We start from the raw sequence: 20,460 nt of genomic DNA on the forward strand, positions 1-20,460 counted from the left end.
CTCCCCAGGAGTATCCTGTCCCTTCCAGGAGTGCCCTGTCCCTTCCAGGAGTACTCTATCCCTTCCCAGGAGTACCCTGTCCCTTCCAGGAGGACCCTGTCCCTTCCAGAAGGACCCTGTGCCTTCCAGGAGGACCCTGTCCCTTCCAGGAGGACCCTGTCCCTCCCCTGTTTTGCCCTCAAATGTCCTTTTCCCCACCCACTCAGTGGCAGAAGGGGCACAGGGGCTGTGTCTGTCTAAACCCCCCTCACCTGCCAGCAGAGACCAGAGGTGTGTGGCACAGGAATTCTCCTGCTGTCCTCTGTGGGGTAGAAAAGCACTGAAATTCCCCTTTGCTTATTCTGCTCCTTCAGCTCCCCAGGCCAAAACAAACTTCGGGCAAGAAGTAACTCAGAAGCAAAACCCAGCCTAATTGGAAAAATACTTTTCTTTCTTTTAGCAAGAACGGTGTCAAATGTTGTGAAAGCCCAGGGACCGTGCAGTGAGAGCAGAGCCCAGGCTCTGAGCCCAGTGCCACGAGAGCCACAATCCAGAGCCAAAAGCCCAGCTCAAGGCACCAGGGGACAGAAAGAATCTTGTTTCAAACCCCTGGATTTTCAAAGTCCTGGTGAAGTCACAGCGTCAACAGCCCAGGGCAGGTCCTGGGGGGAGCAGAGTCCTGGGAGAGCCACAGGGACCCAAAGCCCCCCTCAGCTGGCAAATTCATGGCGTTTGACAGACAAATTGGAAGCTGCTGGCCGTATCCTCAGCACAGTCACTCTGAGGGGGCTGTGAAATGCCTCAGCACCACGACAGACCCTGTGCCGAGGCTCAGCCTGTTCCTGGTGGGAGCTGGCTCAGTCCAGAGGGATTTGGAGCCAAGAGCAAGGCTGGGCTGGGCTGGCAGTGTCTCCTCTTGCAGTTTGGGGATGTTTTTTTTGTTGGTCCTCAGCTCGGTGTGATGCTGCTCCCTGCCTGTGCCATCCTGAGGGTGTTGAGGGACCTCAGTGTGTCCCAAATGACTGGGAATTGCGGGGCTGGAAGCTGCTCTGCTTCCCTGGCATTCCATTTCACGGAATGGCACTTTGGAGGTGCTAAATAATGTCCCACAGAGCCCCTGGAGGGAGTTTGGGGTTGGCCAGGCCCCAACTCCCTGTTCTGCAAAGGACCTTGGGGATGGAGCAGCAGTGCCAGAGCAGGGGAATGGGCTGGATCTGTCTCCGGTGGCCAAAGTCTCCAAAGTCAGTCTGCAGGAAGGCTCAGGGGCTCCAAGGGCAGCCCAGCAGTGGTGTCTGGGCAGGATCCCCTCTGGAAGGACTCTGTGGTGCCATGAGGTGGCACCTTGGCCTCTGATGGCAGCTCTGAGAGCTCCTGGAAGGAGCCAGAGACTCCAAAGGGAGTCACTCCCCACACTGAGGCCAGGCAAAGGACCATTGACTGAAATCAAGCGGCACAGAGATGAGAGCAGAGAGGTGAGGGCAGCAAAATCACCGCCTCGTGCAGCTGAAAAGTTAAAGCTCAGTGTTTCTCTTTCTGCCAGATAAGTTATCTCCCTGTCTGCTGCAAATAAAGCCCCTGCTGGGAGCCCAGTGAGGATTTGTGCCTTATCGAGTTGGAGGCACAGCAGAGGAGAGAAATTTGAAGAGCAGGAGGGGAAAGAAAACACGGCTTTAATGTCAGAGCTTTGGAAGTGGAGATCCTTATCACAGCCTGGTTTCTCCTCTCCTTGATTGTGTGACTTTGGATTTGGACAAAGCAACCAGCCTGGCCAGCCTCCACCTGTGCTTCTTCTGGGGCTTCACTTTCTGCACATTGTGTCGTAGCTGGACACTCAGATGGTCCCTGGGGACAGTGCCACAGGCACACAGGAGACATTTCCTGGGCCAGGAGATGATGAGAGGGACCTTTGTCACTGCTGCTCATCACAGACCTGAGAAAATCACCGATTCCCCTGGGAGCATCACCCCGGGGACAGTGCCCCTGAGCCTGGGGTTCAGCTCAGTGCAGGACCTGGGAATGGTGAGCTGGGAATAACACCAGCTTTTCAATTTGCCTTTAATATCACAGAGCCGCTCCCCAGAATTATTGTCCTCTCTTCTCCCATCAATTAAAATGTCATGTATGAGCTCACCCATCAAATTATTTCCCAAGGACGTGACTCCTTCCACTTTTATATGTGTGCAAAATCCTTTTGACACAGATCTGTTCTCCTAAATCTGCAATAATTCCGTGATGAAGCTGGCTCAAAACGCTGCTGGCACAACTGCAGGTGCTCGGTGTCAGAAGAGAAAGAGAGGAATAAAGGAAACAAAAACCAAACCGAGGGCATCACCCCACCGAGGATAAATGCAGCACTGTGTGGGCCCTCAAATTAGGAACTATTTACAAAACAAAGAGTTTGCCTCGAGGGCATCGTGCTGCTCTGATGCCCTTCTAAACTAATGATGGTTTCTTCTTCTTTTTGGGGTCAGGTCTCGCTGAGGAAGAGCACCTCCAGAAACCAAGGCTGAGCACTTCCAAGGACCAAATCGTCATCTCGCCGGGAGACACCCTAAAAATAAAATGCTGGTAAGGATTGCTCCAAACCAAGGCTGGATTTTTGCCTTTGTGTCGATTTGGTGTGGCCCAGGACAGAGCTGGGGCTGTGTGCAGGGAGTTGGATGGGCTGTGACAGAGCAGGGGGAGAGTCTGGGGTCAGCTCAGCCAAATTCTTGGTGTTGTGTTGTGTTGTGTTGTGTTGTGTTGTGTTGTGCTGTTCAGGGGCCCAGGAAAAGCCCTGAGTCAGCACAGGGCAGAGCTCATGGGAGTGGGATGTGCTGTGCTTGGGGCCATGGAAATGTGTAGGAGCATCCCTGGAGGACAGAGAGGGGGAATTCTGCAAACCTGGGACACAGAAACACGTGGGTTTATTGCCAGGGCCGTGGGTGACAGGGACAGCCCCCAGCCACCAGCCTGGGCTGGATATTCTGATTTACTGACCAAGCAGCCCGAGATACAAACCCTCCAGGCTCTGCACACAGCCTGTGAGAGCTGCTCTGTGACCACATCATTCTGGATCCTAAACTCTAAAGATGCTTCTCTTATCTCCCTTTTCCCGGACCCTTGGGGCCACTCCCTGGAGCCCCTTGGTTTGTTCTCACCCAGCTCAGTGCTGTTTCCCTGCCGTGTACAGCTCAAACCAGCTCTCATTCCCAGTTCACTCACAGGGGTTAGATTTTAAACCAGCTCTCATTCCCAGTTCGCTCACAGGGGTTAGATTTTAAACCAGCTCTCATTCCCAGTTCACTCACAGGGGTTAGATTTTAAACCAGCTCTCATTCCCAGTTCACTCACAGGGGTTGGATTCTAAACCAGCTCTCATTCCCAGTTCACTCACAGGGGTTAGATTTTAAACCAGCTCTCATTCCCAGTTCACTCACAGGGGTTAGATTTTAAACCAGCTCTCATTCCCAGTTCACTCACAGGGGTTGGATTTTAAACCAGCTCTCATTCCCAGTTCACTCACAGGGGTTGGATTTTAAACCAGCTCTCATTCCCAGTTCACTCACAGGGGTTGGATTTTAAACCAGCTCTCATTCCCAGTTCACTCACAGGGGTTAGATTTTAAACCAGCTCTCATTCCCAGTTCACTCACAGGGGTTAGATTTTAAACCAGCTCTCATTTCCAGTTCACTCACAGGGGTTAGATTTTTAGTGTCTTGCCAGGCAATCCTATTTGTAGGCTTTTCCTGTCTCACCTTTCCCAGCAGAAATCCTCTCTGAAACGGGCAGATCCAGCTCCTCTGCAGCTAAAGCCACTCCTTTGCTCCCTGCCCGTGAGGAAATGACAAACGAGTTCAGCAGGAGCTGGCCCATCACAGACACTTCAGTAAGCAGCAGTCGCTGTGTGTGCATTCAAAAGACCCAGCCAGTTTAAACACAGCACGTTCTTTAAATCAAATTCAACCAGGATTTTGTGTGAAAAAACCCAAAAGTGCTGCTGTAAATCACAGTCCTGGCACAGTGAGTGCCACCAGCCCTGAAAGGACCAGCAGGACTCTGGTGGTGACAGGGAGAGGAAAAAAGGCTCAAGGTATCGCAAACTCTCACAATTTCTCTCTCTCTCACACACACACACAGTGATTTTGCATTTTCTTCCAAGGTTCCCTCAGCTGGAGCCACCACCTGGATGGTTTCCTGCAAGAGGAGTTACTGAAAACAGTAAAAAAGAGCAGTGGGAAGGTGAATCTAAGCTTTAGGTTACACTGACACGTCCCCTCTGATTTTTGTCCCAGACTATTTAATTCTTTGTTATGGTGAGAGGTGAATGGGCTCAGACTGTGTAAATTTGGGATGTCTTGTGGGTTTTTTTGTTTTCAGATCCCTCCAGCTTGCCATGTGGCTCACGAGGTCAGAGCAACCTTCCAGGGGTATTTTTAGCCTGGCAAACAGCAAACAGGAGGGCAATAAAGTCTGAGCAGTCCTTTAACATCTCGATTCTGCTGTCCATAAAACCTGTGGGGACTTGAAGTCCCAGAGGCCAATTAAATCCACATTTCCCAGCAGTTCTCCATCCCCTATCTTTTCAATCTGGAGGAGCACCCTGCTTTTCTCCTAGCACCAGATGAATAAATAATTGAAGGAGCTACGAGCACTTCAGTCCCACTTTGTGGGTGCAAAACAAGAAACCCCCATGGCAGAGCTGAGGAACACAAAAGGAGGTGAGCACCAGATGTAACACGGGACCAGGGCCTGGAGCAGCTCAGCTCCTTGGCTCAGGTGGTCCAAAACCTAGGAAGAGAAGGAATACGTGGTTTCTGGATGCAGGATTCTCTGGATCAGCCCAGCTCCTTGGCTCAGGTGGTCCAAAACCTAGGAAGAGAAGGAATACGTGGTTTCTGGATGCAGGATTCTCTGGATCAGCCCAGCTCCTTGGCTCAGGTGGTCCAAAACTTAGGAAGAGAAGGAATATGTGGTTTCTGGATGCAGGATTCCCTGGATCAGCCACTCTGGGGATGTCTGTCCTCCTGCCTCCTCTGTCCCTCTCGTGGCTTAGCCCCTGGCCCAGGGGAGCTCTGGAATCCTTTGTGCTTCCAGGGGCATTTGGGCTGTGAAAATGTCCATCCTCCCTCCAACTCCAGGTTTTTGAGGTTCTTGGCCAAGATTTCCTGCTCTGTGGTAGTGGGGCCAAAGCTGCTGCTGCCAGTCCCCTCTGGCAGATGTGTCAAAATAATCCCCAAGGCTTCACCTTCCACCAGGATAATGTATGGAAAGGGGGGAAAAGATCTAAGGAAGCTCAGGTGTGAAATCCCAGAGCTGCCCTGCAGAGCCACCAGAGCAGAATTGGCTGCACAGAGGGTGACAAAGGGACACAGTGACGTGCTGGGAGCTGTGTCTCCATGTGAACTGGCTCTGTTCCCCATTCCAGCCCAGCAATCCCAGTCCTGGAGTCACCAGTGACGTTGGTAGGGTGGGGACAGACTCGGAAGGACAACGGGAAGCTGCTCTGACGTGGGCTGAGCATCCAAGCACGAGGGTGAGGCTGCTCAGCAGAGAGGATATTCCCACTTTTCCCCAGTGCTCTCCTGCAGCCTTGTGCTGGGAATAACCTCAGGAGCCCGGCTCCACGTCCGCCTCCTCTCCAGGAAGGCGACAGAGGGACGGGCAGGAACGAGGGCCAAGAGGATGTCTGTGGAAATGTCACTGCATGTCCTGGCACCTACTGCACCCCTGCAGGCCACTGGGGCTCTGGAATTCTTGGCTGGTTGGGAATTTCACACGGACACACACGCTCTGGGCATTGCCATCTCGGTGCTGGCTCAGGACTGGATTTCTCCCTGGCAGCACCGAGCTGGGGAATCCAGAGGTTCTCTCTCCTTTTCCCAGCCCAGGAAATGTCCAGAGGGAATTCTCTGAGTGAGAGGGGAGAGCCAAGCCCCCTGTTCTCAGAGGAGTGGCTGCTCCCTCTTCTCCAGCACCAACTCCTTCCCCAGCAAAACCCACAGGAGGTTATCCCCCGACCCACCGGTTTCCACACTGAAAACCAGTTTACTACAAAAAACCCACCATCATCTTCATCTCACATGCTGCTGTGGCAGCTCTGGTCCATCCCCAGAGCCCTGAGAGGGAGCCCCAGGAGCTCCTGGTGCCTCCAGCACATCCAGCTGTGCCTCAGGGCAGCTCTGGGAGCTCTGGGTCCTGCAGGAGGTGACACCCAGGCCCTGCTTTTTGTCCTGAACTCCATGGAATTGCGTTTTTCACGAGATGAGCCTGGAGATCCAGCAGCAGAGGGGTCAGGTGGATGGAATGGGCATCCTCTGCCCTCCTGGCTTGATGTCCCAAAGGGAATTGGAAAAAAATGTGTCCTGAGCAGATATTCCCAGATTTCTGACCTGATTAGTTTCAGGCCCTTCACAAAAATCAAGACTGAGTCACTGCTGATTAAGCAAGAAAGGTGATGCAAATTTACATAAATATCCTCCTCTCTCCGTGCAGCCTCACTGCCAGAAAATATACATTAATTTAGCCGCTAAAATATGCAAAAACCTCTGCCTGGAACAAACATATAATTTTATCTGATGCTTTCTAATGTTTGAAGTGGCTCAAACACAGTGTTATAAAAACAAACCTGTGTTCAGGCAGCGTGTTAGAGGAGAAATTAAACTTTTCTCCAGGAGCTTGCTGCAGTTCCCAGAGTGTTTCAGGAATGTCTGGGGAGCAGTGTGGGGTGCTGCAGCTCAGTTTCTGATGGGTGGAAGTGCAAACACTCAGCGACCTTTACAATTTATTTGGGAATGATAGGGGCAGGAGATGGGAACTTGGAATTTTGGAAACTTGAATATTGGGGTTTTAGTATGCAGTAATGTGTGTGAGTCAAGGCAAGGATTTAAGGCATTGTCTGAGTCTTCTTCACTTTCTTCTTCCTTCTTCTTCGTGGGTTTGGGTGGTTTTCTGTGATTGGGTGGAAAAGGTCTGCGTTGCGGGCCTTGGGTGGTCATTATTGGGTCAGAAATATAAATAATAGAGGTGTCACCTCGTTATTGGGTAATTATCACTTAAATAACCTTGGGAAGAGTTCGAGGTGCTCCATTTCACCTCGTTTCTCTTGCTAGATTGAGCTCAAGCTCATGAGTCTGTAAATAGACAAGGAATAATAACCAAGTCCGAACTCAAAATCTACCTTCCTCATCCCCACCTTGGCAGAGCAAAAGAACCCAGAGCTGTCACGGGGAATGACTGGCCAGAAGGAGCCCGAAGTTTTGCCCGAGCCCAGTGTAATTTGGGTGTGTTTTGCTGGCAGGGGAGCCCCGTCTGTGAGCTGGCAGCTGCGGGAGGACAATCCCCGTGTGCACGCCAGCGGCTGCCGCGACGTCCCCGGGCTGGGCTGCAGCCAGCTCATCCTCAGGAGAGCCACGGCCAACGACACTGGATACTTCAGCTGTGCCCTCAACACCGCCCCCGAGCACCAGGGGCCCGTGGCCAGGGTCTATGTCTTTGTCCAAGGTAAGGATTCAGCGTCGTAAATCGCGTTGGGTTGTGTGAGGCAGAGCGGGATGTTCAGGGGCTTCCAGCTCTCCGCCAGCCCAGGAGGAAACAGCAGCTCTGACCCTCTGAGGAGGTCAAATATATCCAGGATTTCATGGCAGGTGGGTGTTCATGCCAGCTGAATGCTCAGGCACGTGGATGTGAGAATCAGAGATCAGCCATCCTGCTCAGTTCCAGGATTGGAAAGCTGGATTGGCCCATCACTTTAGTGTCCCAAGGGACAGATACACCAATTTCCCCCAATATCCTTTCCTTTTAAGATTAGATTCTTCAGTCCTGAAGGGTTTTGCTGTCACAGTGCTTTTCCAAAGATTCGTCCTGAATGTCCAAACCGTCTCTCTTTCCCCTCCTCCCCAGCCATGCACCTTCCCAACAGGAATTTTTCTAATTCCTCCCCTCCCACACATTTGTCCTTCCATCTGTGAGACATTCCTAGCAGAGCTGGGTGACTGCGTTGGACATATTTTACTGTAAAAAGTGTCCCATTGCTCATTTTTGTTCCCTTGGAGCTGCCTCTCCCCCACCAGTCAGGATCATGGAGTTCAGATCCAGGAACAAATGGAAGCAGGAACTTCAGAGGAGTGTGGTCCTCTGTGGTTAAGTGAATTCAACCTACTCAACAACCATTCCAATAATGGGAATTTTTATTAGAATATTCCCCCAAAATGCTGGGTGGCGGGTTTTTGGGTTTTTTTTTTTTTTTTTTCAAATCTACTTAACAAATGCATTACTGAACATTGAATCATCCTGGATCTTTTTAGCTGAGGTTGTGACTCCTCAGATGAAGGAGCTGACTTTTAGTGCCTTGAACAGGAGATGAACTCCTCTGGTGCTGGAGAGACTCAGCCTCAGCCTTCACTTCCCCACAAATACCCATGGGGATGAATTAATTTCGTTTTTCCTAGTAAAAGCTAAAATGGGGTTCTTAGAATCCTCTTACACAAACGCTGCAGAGGCAGTGAGTTTGTCTGATGGTATTTGGAGAGAGCTGCAAACCTCCACCTCCAGAAAGCACAAACCTTTGCTGTCAGCTCTGACTCAGGGTCTCGGGGCGCTGCCAACGATGGTGAGCCAACACAAGGAGCAGTTTCCATCTCCCCGGGGACTCAGATATGCCCACACAGCTAAATTCAGCCTTTGCACTCCCAGGTGAACACACCTGCTCGATTCATGTGGGTGACACTTTCCTGCCTGTTGAAAACAGCCCTTTTTTACCCTTATCCTGCTTTCCCAGCAAGTTTTCCTCTAATTGGAAAGTGGCTTTTTGGCGTTACTTCTTAGTTCCTGAAGTCATTTTTTTTTCTCCCTTTCTATTTCCTTTCTCTGTTTTATTTTTATTTTTTTTTCTTGGTGCTCTGGTTGCTTTATCCACCCTGGTTCTTGTGCTGAGCTGTTTCCTTTTCCCATTACACCCAGCTCAGACACCCCGGGTCCAACACTGTCAACCCAAGCTGCAGGAAACTCAATTCTCTGTCCAGATTCAGTGCCCTGGCTGCTTACTCTGCCCTTCATTATTCTGTGGCAGGAGCACGTGCAGGAAACGTTGTGAATTTTTGGGGCTGCCTGAGCCCTTTCCTGAAGAAAATATCCCAAGTTATGAAATGCCTCACTGGGGATGCTCTTGGAACAGAGCTGATCTAAAAAAAAAAATAATAATAATAAAAAAAAAAGGAAATAAAAAGGCAGGATGTCCTCCTGCTTGCCAAGATTCTCCTGACAAACAGCACAAAATCACCCTCTCAGGTGCACTTTAATTATGTCCCACGTCCTCCTGCTCTAAAAGCTCTTAGACTCCTGTGCTCGAAAAGCCGTGGAAGGGAAAGTGGGTGGGAAATCCTCCGGCTTGTGCGTGCACCCCAAAGCTCTGCCCCAGCAGCTCAGCCCAGAAGCTGCAGGTTCCTGCTGGGGTCTGCTCTGCCGGGCTGAGGAAGCTGCTGGGCCCTGTGACATGGAGATATTTATACCCCAGACCTGTCCTCAGGGCACGCTCTTCCTGCCGCTCAGCTCCTGTGGGTATTTGTGGATATTTCCTGGGGACCAGGAAACTGCTCTGGACTCAACCAACGGGTTCAGAGCACACCTATGGCTTTCTCCAATTGCCTCCTGAAGGAAATTGCTGTGACAGTGTCTGGGCAGCACTGAGAGAGCCGGCAGCTGTCTCCAAGGGAGGGGACTGGCAGATCACCGTCCGGGTTTAGATAGACAGGTATCTGCCGGGGGAGATGGGAATTCCCCTTGGAATGTAAGTCCTCCTCCTCTCCTTTTCCAAATTATTAGAAATTTGCAATCAAAAGGCACATCCCTGCCTGTGCCCTGGGCACGACCCTCGAGGGTTTGGGGCTGCACTCAAGGGAAAAATAAGATGCTCTCAGCTCGGATCAAGGCAGTCAGCATCTTCAGATCCTGGAGGGTCTCACTTTCAGGCAGAGCAGGCTTGGAGGATGTGATGGGTGAGCAGCAGAGGTTCCTGGCAGTGACAGCTCCTGAGAGCCCAGCAGGAGGAGAGGATCCCTCCTCATGGAGCAGGAATCGCTGAATGAAAGCCCAAAGGCCAGGATCACACACACTTCCCTCACTGCTTCCTTCCTCAGAAGCTGCTAATTGTGACTTCCCCAAGGTGAGAGGCCTCTTCTTAACGGGACATCACTTAAAGCTGGAGAATATTTCCTATAAAGTCAAACCTGCCTAAAACCTGGTGGGGTGATCACAATTTAAAAGTTCTTCTGCCGCTTGAAATATAATTTCAGACAAAGCATGGAGGCTTCTTTTCCTGTAGCGTTCTGTTGGGATTTTTTAAAAATAAATCTTTCCATTTTGCCTCTGTTTGCTTGGCAGCGAGAAGCATTTTGCTTCTACAGTTTTTGAACTTAACACTTTTTAGAGTAATACTTTTTTTTTCCCTCCACAAATATCCCTGTGTTTCTAACAGTAATTTCCAGGGGGAAGAATGCATTTCATTTGACCAAAACAGAATGCTTCATGTTGACTCAGAACGGCTTCTGGGGGTTTAGCAGTCACTTTTGTTTTGCCTAAAGAGAAAATATTCTGCTTTCTGTTTAATCTAAACATTCCACCACCGATTCTTTTCATTGGCCTGCCGAGCTGAAAGGTCTTTTATTTTTCAAAGATCCAGTTTCGAAACCAGTGCCTTTGTAGGAGTTGCTCCTGTACCTAGAGGCAGCTTTGATGGGTCACCAGGGGGAATTGAGCAGGGCCGGGCTGTTTCCTTGTGAAGCTTTCCAAAATGCTCTGCCCACCGTGTCACTGCCCTGCTAATGCTGCTGTCACTGCAAAGAACAGGTTCTAAACCTCCTCGCGGTGTTTTTGACCTTGATGAAGGCAAACCTCACGGGGATTATGTCAAAACATGAACTTGGAGGACCTGTGAAACTCTGCCCAGGCTCCCCAGCTGAGGTACGGCTGAGTGAAGGAAATAAATAGTGAGGGAATTATCTTTATCTGGAAGAAAGCGAGAGGCGAAATGAGAATGTTGAGGAATTTCACGGCCTCGAAGCCCATTTAGTGCTCATCATCCTCGTGGGCTGACAGCACCTGAAGGGAGAGGTAATGCCAGCTCCTGGGTGTGAGACAAATATCCCAGGACAAATCGCTGTCACGGCGCAGGAGACACGGGCAGCAGTGAGAAAACCCAAAGTCCTCTATAAAATCCTCTGTGAGAGTGTGCCAGGAGGAGGTTTCGGAGGCACAGGCAGGGAAATAAAGAGCTGTAGGAGATACTGAGTCTACAGCATGCTGAGTGCAGTGCTGAGGTTTAAATCGCTCAGCTTCAGGCAGGATGGGGCTGTGGTGCCTCTGAGAGGGGGATGCAAAGAGAGAGTCCATGGAGAGAGGTCCCCGCTCTGCAGGTGACACTGAACAGAGAGCAGGTGTCACAGGGAGTCCTGGGTCTGTGTCCTGGGTCTGTCCTGGGTCTGTCCTGGGTCTGTGTCCTGGGTCTGTGTCCTGGGTCTGTGTCCTGGGTCTGTGTCCTGGGTCTGTCCTGGGTCTGTCCTGGGTCTGTCCTGGGTGTGTCCTGGGTCTGTCCTGGATTTGTGTCCTGGGTCTGTGTCCTGGGTCTGTCCTGGGTCTGTCCTGGGTCTGTGTCCTGGGTCTGTGTCCTGGGTCTGTCCTGGGTCTGTCCTGGGTCTGTGTCCTGGGTCTGTGTCCTGGGTCTGTCCTGGGTCTGTCCTAGATCTGTGTCCTGGGTCTGTGTCCTGGGTCTGTGTCCTGGGTCTGTGTCCTGGGTCTGTGTCCTGGGTCTGCCCTGGGTCTGTGTCCTGGGTCTGTCCTGGGTCTGTCCTGGGTCTGTCCTGGGTCTGTGTCCTGGGTCTGTGTCCTGGGTCTGTCCTGGGTCTGCCCTGGGTCTGTGTCCTGGGTCTGTGTCCTGGGTCTGTGTCCTGGGTCGGCCCTGGGTCTGTGTCCTGGGTCTGTGTCCTGGGTCTGTCCTGGGTCTGTCCTGGGTCTGTGTCCTGGGTCTGTGTCCTGGGTCTGTGTCCTGGGTCTGTCCTGGGTCTGTCCTGGGTCTGTGCTGGGTCTGTGTCCTGGGTCTGTGTCCTGGGTCTGTGTCCTGGGTCTGTCCTGGGTCTGTGTCCTGGGACTGTGTCCTGGGTCTGTCCTGGGTCTGCCCTGGGTCTGTGTCCTGGGTCTGTGTCCTGGGTCTGTGTCCTGGGTCTGTGTCCTGGGTCTGTGTCCTGGGTCGGCCCTGGGTCTGTGTCCTGGGTCTGTGTCCTGGGTCTGTCCTGGGTCTGTCCTGGGTCTGTGTCCTGGGTCTGTGTCCTGGGTCTGTGTCCTGGGTCTGTGTCCTGGGTCTGTCCTGGGTCTGTCCTGGGTCTGTCCTGGGTCTGTGTCCTGGGTCTGTGTCCTGGGTCTGTGCTGGGTCTGTGTCCTGGGTCTGTGTCCTGGGTCTGTGTCCTGGGTCTGTCCTGGGTCTGTGTCCTGGGACTGTGTCCTGGGTCTGTGTCCTGGGTCTGTCCTGGGTCTGTGTCCTGGGTCTGTGTCCTGGGTCTGTCCTGGGTCTGTCCTGGGTCTGTGTCCTGGGTCTGTGTCCTGGGTCTGTCCTGGGTCTGTCCTGGGTCTGTGTCCTGGGTCTGTGTCCTGGGTCTGTCCTGGGTCTGTGTCCTGGGACTGTGTCCTCGATCTGTCCTGGGTCTGTGTCCTCAGTCTGTGTCCTGGGTCTGTCCTGGGTCTGTCCTGGGTCTGTGCTGGGTCTGTCCTGGGTCTGTCCTGGGTCTGTCCTGGGTCTGTGTCCTGGGGCTGTGTCCTGGGTCTGTGTCCTGGGTCTGTCCTGGGTCTGTCCTGGGTCTGTCCTGGGTCTGTCCTGGGTCTGTGTCCTGGGTCTGTCCTGGGTCTGTCCTGGGTCTGTCCTGGGACTGTGTCCTGGATCTGTGTCCTGGGTCTGTGTCTCACACGTGTCCCAGCCCTGTGTCCCACACGTGTCCCTGTCCCTGTGGCGGTGTGAGGGGACAGCTGACATTGCCCAGCTGAGTTGGAGGGACCCTCCCAAAGCTCACCTCGAGCATCAGTTAACCTCCTCCTGGGCCACCACAAGCACCTGAACATGAAGGGCTTCACAGCCTGGAGTAAAACAATGTTCTGGTGGAGACCTGACCTTGGAGTGGCTTCTGTGCTGTCCCCAGGGTCAGACTGTCCCTTCCTTGGCTGTGCTCTTTGTGCTCCTGCTGAGCTTCCTGCAGCCTGCCCCTGACCTGGGATCCAGACACCCAGGGCAGAGGCTTTTCCTCACCCTGACCTGGGATCCAGACACCCAGGGCAAAGGCTTTTCCTCACCCCTGACCTGGGATCCAGACACCCAGGGCAAAGGCTTTTCCTCACCCCTGGGCTGGGATCCAGACACCCAGGGCAGAGGCTTTTCCTCACCCCTGGGCTGGGATCCAGACACCCAGGGCAAAGGCTTTTCCTCACCCCTGACCTGGGATCCAGACACCCAGGGCAAAGGCTTTTCCTCACCCCTGACCTGGGATCCAGACACCCAGGGCAAAGGCTTTTCCTCACCCCTGACCTGGGATCCAGACACCCAGGGCAAAGGCTTTTCCTCACCCCTGGGCTGGGATCCAGACACCCAGGGCAGAGGCTTTTCCTCACCCCTGGGCTGGGATCCAGACACCCAGGGCAAAGGCTTTTCCTCACCCCTGACCTGGGATCCAGACACCCAGGGCAAAGGCTTTTCCTCACCCCTGGGCTGGGGCTGCAGCTGATAAACCCCCAACGTGCTCCAGCTCTTGTCTCTCTTCACACATAACCAGCTCTGCACTAAATCATTCTTTTGATCTGTCCCCTGGGAATTGCTGGATGTTTCTTCCTGGGTGAGATTCAGAGGGAATTCCACCTTCCCAGCCCGGGAGGAGCAGAGCACTCTGTTTTCATCCTTTGCTGAGGAGTTTCCCCGGTGAGTTCAGTGTCCTGGGTGGCTGTGGGGAGGACAGCACCTGCATTTCCCACGCCACAGCTCTCCACATTGCCACCGCTGAGTGCAGCTGATGTACACCACCTGGAACTGGAGATCTCCCTCCACGCTGAGGTTATCGTTTTTAAAGAAAAGTGACCCTGTCCCTTTTGTTTCAAGACGTTCTGTCCCTGAGAGAGAGTTTTTTACAAGGAGTGAACTGATTGCTGGTGGACTGGAGGTGGTGAGCATGGCTGTAAAGCTGGCAGTGACACTCCTGATGCTCCAGCAGATCATTTTTCCACGCCACTGTCACTCTGAACTATTGAGGGCTTTCTAGAAGGAAATTTTTTTTTTTTTTTGTCTGTACAAACCATGACAAAGGTATCATCTGGCAGTCGATTAGCTCAGAATTTATCCTTTGTCATTCTTTGTTAAGCCCCAAGGCTGAGAGCCACTTTCTATTTGCTTATCTGCTAAGTGAGCAGTCCAGCTGGCTGGAAAGGGCTGGAAATCCTCTCCTTCCCTGTGGCACTGCCTTGCTCCAGCCTGGGAGGGGATTTGGAGCAGGACACACAAGGTTTGAGCTCTTCTCCATGTCCTTGGTCCCTGATGACTGAGATTCTTGAGGCTGCCCCATCCCTGGAAGTGTCCAGGGCCGGGTTGGATGGAGCTGGAGCAATGGATGGTGGGAGGTGTCCCTGCCGTGACCCGTGGGTTCTGAAATTCTTTGCAAAAATACCGTCAGAAACAGTTTTTAAATTCAGTGCTTCCGTCTTTTCAGTCAAAATTTGATGCTGCACTGTGAATAGTTTAGTATCAGGAAGCTCCTTTTTTTTCCCCTCAGCGAATTTCCTCTTGGCCTGTATCTTTCTCCATCCATCCTTTTCCATCCTCTTGTCCATCCCCTGTCACGTGGCACGTTCCTTGTTCTTTCCTTTTCTCCACAGGACAAGAAATAATTGTGATTACATTTCCCCTGACACCTTTTTTGCACTTTGTTGCAAACACAAAAAAATAAAATCTACTTTCTCTGCTTTTTTTTTTTTCCTATCACAAATAACCCAAGGATCTTCTTTTAATTATCCAGTGTCTTCTTTTAAGTAGAATAAAAATAAAAATATTGTCACATTTGATACCTCCCAGTGTGGCTCAACTGGAGAGCAAGACTGCAGAGGGATTAAGCTGCAGGGATAAACACTAAACACATTTTCATGATGTGACTCAACAGGAGAATTTAGCATTTTTGGGAAAGTGCACGAGACACTGAACTGAGTATAAATATTTCCTATTTGTTTTGGGGCTTGGACCAAGCTACAAAAGTTGTGGTTCAAAGATCAGGTTTCTCAGCTCGAGGCTTGATTAGAACCAGGGCCTGCCTGACCAGAAAGTTCAGATGTGCATCTGAAACTTCCTCAGTGTGGGGAGATAAGAGATCTAATGTTTTAATTCTAATTAATCTCTCTCACAGAACGTTTCCTGCGGTGCCCTTACACCAAAGCGCAGCCAGAATAAACCAGTGGCCTGGAAGAAAAACTGGCAGAAAAAGACAGCACTAGAAATTAGAGAAATCATCCAGATTTTTTTTTTGGACTTTATCTGCTTTGGGTGCAGTGCTGGTGCTCAGTCCTGATGCCTCAGGATGGCTGAGCTGGAACAGAGAATGGACAGAGCTGGAGAATAAAGTGGAGATTTATTGAAAGACCTTTGGGATCCACCTTGGGCAGGACAGAGCCTGGCTACAACCAAGGTGGACCCAAAATGGTCACAAAATGGACACAAAATGGTCACAAAATGGTCACAAAATGGTTGGTTGGTCATGAGATCTCACATTTTTACAAGTTTTGGTCCATTTGCTTTTTGGGGTTGAATTGTCCCATCCCAGCTCCAGGCTGTGAGGTCCCATCCTTGTCCCTCCCTCCAGCCCACCCTTGTTTGTGCTTTGGGGCTGAAAGTTGTCCTTGGTGTGCAGCAGGAGAAGGATTTGTTTTGTGTCCCTGCTGTGTGCAGAGCTGAGTGACACTGACTGTGAGCTCAGAGCTGAGCCCTGGGCACCACAGAACCTGGAATACAGGAAAATAAAACTTGAGGCATCAGCCCCAGGTCCACACAGGAATCCCACAGGAATCTCTGGTCCTTGCACAGCGCCTTTTATAAAACTCCATCATCCCCCCGCTCGTGGCCTTTCTGTCCCACACACAGCTCCAACCAACACTTGCTCTCCTCCTGAGGAAACCCACGGATCATTTTGTCTGCTCAGGACAAAACTGCCACTTCTCAGAGCTAAAATGAAGCTCCAAACCCCAAAAAAGGCAGCAGGGTCACTCTTCAGTGTCCATCCCTGCCTTGCTGTGGTTAGGAATGAAACTGGACTGGTTTATGGAGCAAAGGAGCTCCAGCTCCGCACTGAGCTGGTTCCCTGAGGGTTAATCCCAGGTGACAACATTTGGGTGCTTCATTCCCTCAGCAGAGGCTGTCATCAGGCAAGAAATGCAGGTTGATATCCCCAGATGAAGGACAGGAGGGTTCCCAAAGCCCAGAAGTGTTTTGGCATCTTGAGCTGCTAACCCACGAAGTTTTGAACAGTTTTTTTGGATGAACGTGGGGTTAAATCCTAAATCCACGGGACTGGTCACTGGCTCCAACCCCTGTGTGACAGTGGCAGGATGATATTTGATGTCCTGACTCCAGAGGAGCCTTTTTGGGCAGCCCAGTGCTCACACTGCTGTGCCCTTGCAGTGACTGAGCACTTCTCCAAACCCATGCTTGGTTTTTTATTTTTATTTTTATTTTTATTTTTATTTTTATTTTATTTCCCTGCAGACTACAAGAATCCATTTGTGGAGATGCACTCGGAGCACCCTGACATCATCTACATCGTGGATGATAAGAGGGCAGTGGTGATCCCCTGCAGGGTCACCTCACCAGACATCAGACCCAAGCTCACCCAGGTGAGACACGGCCTCAGAGAAGCTCACTTCAGGGTCTGGGCTGCCAAAAAATTGGGGAAAACACAAATTTGGGTGGATAAAGCTGGGTAAATTCCATTAAAAAATAGGAATGACACTGGGCTGCCAACAAAGTGGGGAAAAATATGAATTTAGGTGGATAAAGCTGGGTAAGTTCCATTAAAAAATAGGAAAGACACAAATTCAGGTGGAGAAAGCTGAGTGAATTCCATTAAAAAATAGGAATGACACTGGGCTGCCAACAAAATGGGGAAAAATATGGATTTAGGTGGATAAAGCTGGGTAGGTTCCATTAAAAAATAGGAAAACACAAATTTAGGTGGATAAAGCCGGGTAGGTTCCATAAAAAAATAGGAAAGACGCTGGGCTGCCAACAAAGTGGAGGAAAACACAAATTTAGGTGGATAAAGCTGGGTAAATTCCATAAAAAATAGGAATGACACAAATTTAGGTGGATAAAGCTGGGTAAGTTCCATTAAAAAATAGGAAAGACACAAATTCAGGTGGATAAAGCTGGGTAAATTCCATTAAAAAATAGGAATGACACTGGGCTGCCAACAAATTGGGGGAAAACACAAATTTAGGTGAATAAAGCTGGGTAAATTCCATTAAAAAAAGGAAAGACACAGAAAATCCAGAAACATGATCCTGTTCTCTCAACTTAAACCAGGTAAAAAGATTTTTAGGGATTAGGCTGAGTTTATCACCTATTTATTCTATGTTGTGGCGTGGTGTTCCTCCATACGTTGGCAGAGGTGGATGACAGCACTATTCTCCTTCAAAATTATTTGTATAACACCTGACTCTCTCTGAAAGGTTCTCTCTTTATTCATTGGACCTCCTTAGAAAAATTGCCCATTTTTGCTTCATTTCACCAATTCAGACCAAGTTGGGAATTTTGGGAACAGATGATCCATCCCTTTGGCAGCAGTTCCACCTGAGTGCCAAGGTTTCAGCACAGGCCAAGGTTGTTTGGGATAATAAAAATGGAAATTTCAGGTCTGGGCCCTGCTCAGTCGATGGAGTCACTGGTTTAAAAGGTTTCAGAGCTGCTTTCCAGAGTTGCCTGTGGTGGAGTGAGGAAGGACAAGAGGTCTCCTGGCTCCAATCCTGCATTTTTACATCAGGAATTCTGCGACTTCCCACTCCCCTGGCAGGCTGGCAGCTCAGGAAATCCTGAAGGGAACAGGAGCTCATCCTGTGCTGCTGCTCCAGCCCGTTCTGGAGGGGCTGTGAGACTGTTCTGGAGATGGCAGAGAGGATCTGAGCACCTCTAATCTTCATGGAAGTCATGAGATCCTTTGATGTCCCCCTGTTCTGGAGGCAGCACATGGAGTCCCAGGGCTCCAGCTCCTGCTGGGACACATGGCACATTCCCAGTGGAGGTGCAGAGGGAGAGCAGGAGCCTCACTGCTTTGGAGATCTCTGTTTTTAAATTCCACCAGCAGGGATTGAAGTGGGGAAAGAGGCTCCTCTCCAGTTTTAAGCTGGGTAAGTGTTAGCACCTTCTCTCCTTTGGCTGTAAAAATGAAATATCCCCATCAGATCTGAGCCTGCTTCACCAAATCCATGGCTGGAGCAGTGCTGAAGACCCCGGCACCATCGGGGTGGCTTTGGAATTCCCTCTCCACGTTTATTCCCTCCCTGATGAGCAGCCCTGCTCTTCCTGCTGCCCAGTAAATTCCCAGGCGTTTTCCAAACCCACAAACTGCTGGGACATGGCACCTCAGGAAGATCTGGGATCCAGTCACACGTGGCATCTGGCTGGACTCCCACTGAGTGACCAGACGTGAAATTCCTAGAGCAATTTGAATTTCAGGGCCCAGACCTGAAATTCCCATTTTTATTACCCCAAACAGCCTCGGCCTGCACGGACTGTGCTGTAACCTTGATAAATTCACTCCTTAATTCAGGTGTAACTGCTGCCAAAGGGATGGAGGCTGGAGCCAGCTATTCCCAAGATTCCCAACTTGGTTTGAATTGATGGAATGAAGTAAAAGCAGGCGACTGTTCTCAGGAGGTTCAGTGTAAACAGAGAGAACTGATGCCCGGCAGTGGCTCCCTAAACAGATAAAGAGAATAAAAATGGGTATTTATTAAAGGCCTTCAATAGGTTCACCTTGGACAGTCAAAAGTCTCTGAGGGGTTATGCTGCGGGGAATAATCAGTTTATTGTTATTATTAACACACAGGGAAATCCTCTATTTGCTAGAGGGAATGTAATTTACAAATGGACAATGGATATGAGTTTTTCAGCCAGTTATAGGTTTGGTCCATTTACATATCAATTACAATGAAGTCACATTCCCCCAGTTTGCTCCCCCCAGTTCACTTTTGATGACACTTTTTGGGGCCTGAGGCAGTGAGGTGTCCTTGGATTTCAAGCTTAGAGGAACTGTTCTGTCTGACCAAAATGTGAGGACAGTTAACTATCACTCTGTCTGGAGTTTAGAGTTACACACTAATGCAGTAGAGGATTTGGGAAGTAGGAAAGATAAAACCCCCCAGCATCACCCCAGCCCGAGGCAGCGACTGGGAGGAAATGGGGCAGAAGAGGAGAAGTGAGAGACACCATCAGACAAATTTAGAACATCCTCTCCTTCCAAATTTAATCTCCAGGAGACAACTGGAGAGGCAGGACAACACTTCAAAGGGAGGAAAAGCCACTGTGATTTCCTTCGAGCAGCATTGAGGCTTTTATATATATATATATTTTTTTTTTGATTGTTTAAATAGGTATTTGTGAATATTTTTTTTATGGAGATGTTTAATCTGTGTGTGGTGTTGAAAAGGGCCTCCTGAGCAGGGTTATTTTTCCTTCCCCCTTCCCTCAGGCATCGGGGAGCAGAGCTGCCAAACCCTGAAGTTCAGCTTTATCACGTTTTATTATTCTTGTGGAAAATGGACCCTTTGCCACCGTAAATTAAGTTCCTTGTGTTACCATTATACTTTAAAATCACTGCACTCTCTTTAAACATGCTCAGAGAAAGGCACCTCTTGATTACACAAACCAGATCCCAGCTATCTCAATAAATCATCTTTGTTATTAATAAACTCCTGCTAAGACGCACAACTCGGGCTTTTAATTTTGCTTAACGTGATTTTAATTCGGGGCAAAAAGAGCTTTTTCAGCCGTGTCAGATCTGTTTAGCCACTGACGTGGTTCAGCGTGCATTTGCCACTTCCAGCTTTGACCTTGACGAGTGCTGAAGCACGATTGAGCCTCAGGTTTCAGATCTTTCTGTGATTTTTTTCCCTATTTTTTTTTCCTCACTGTTCTAAACGGAGACGCCACAGCTTGATTATTTCAAAAGCGTTTACAAGAAATCCTCGTTTCCTACTGCTGTCAGGAGAGATGCTGCTCCAAAAGACAGCCACTGTCTGGCTGTCCCCACATCCCCCTGCAGCATCACCAGCTCCTCAGCCAGAATTCCTTTGGGTTTGGTCCGTGCTGGAATTGTAATAATTAACCCAAACCAATCCTGGTCACTGGTGTGTGCACAGCCCCGAGGTTCTGTGGAACTGTTTAAACTGAACCCACTTTAAGCTGCCCTGCCAAACCACAGTCCTGACTGCTGGGGGACA

At 50.4% G+C, this 20,460-nt stretch overlaps 1 protein-coding gene across 2 annotated transcripts in view; it reads left to right on the forward strand.

Moving 5' to 3' along the window:
* The window catches only part of LOC136370470 (vascular endothelial growth factor receptor kdr-like), a 126,678-nt gene that overhangs the window by 31,055 nt on the left and 75,163 nt on the right, over positions 1-20,460 (forward strand). For both annotated transcript variants that reach the window (XM_066333903.1, XM_066333904.1), the window contains exons 2-4: positions 2,451-2,547; positions 7,259-7,461; positions 16,730-16,857. In XM_066333903.1, coding sequence (XP_066190000.1) covers positions 2,451-2,547; positions 7,259-7,461; positions 16,730-16,857 — 428 coding nt within the window. The remainder of the gene's footprint in view (positions 1-2,450; positions 2,548-7,258; positions 7,462-16,729; positions 16,858-20,460) is intronic.

This window comes from Sylvia atricapilla, chromosome 21, assembly GCF_009819655.1.
Source record: "Sylvia atricapilla isolate bSylAtr1 chromosome 21, bSylAtr1.pri, whole genome shotgun sequence".
Taxonomy (NCBI): Eukaryota; Metazoa; Chordata; class Aves; order Passeriformes; family Sylviidae; genus Sylvia; species Sylvia atricapilla.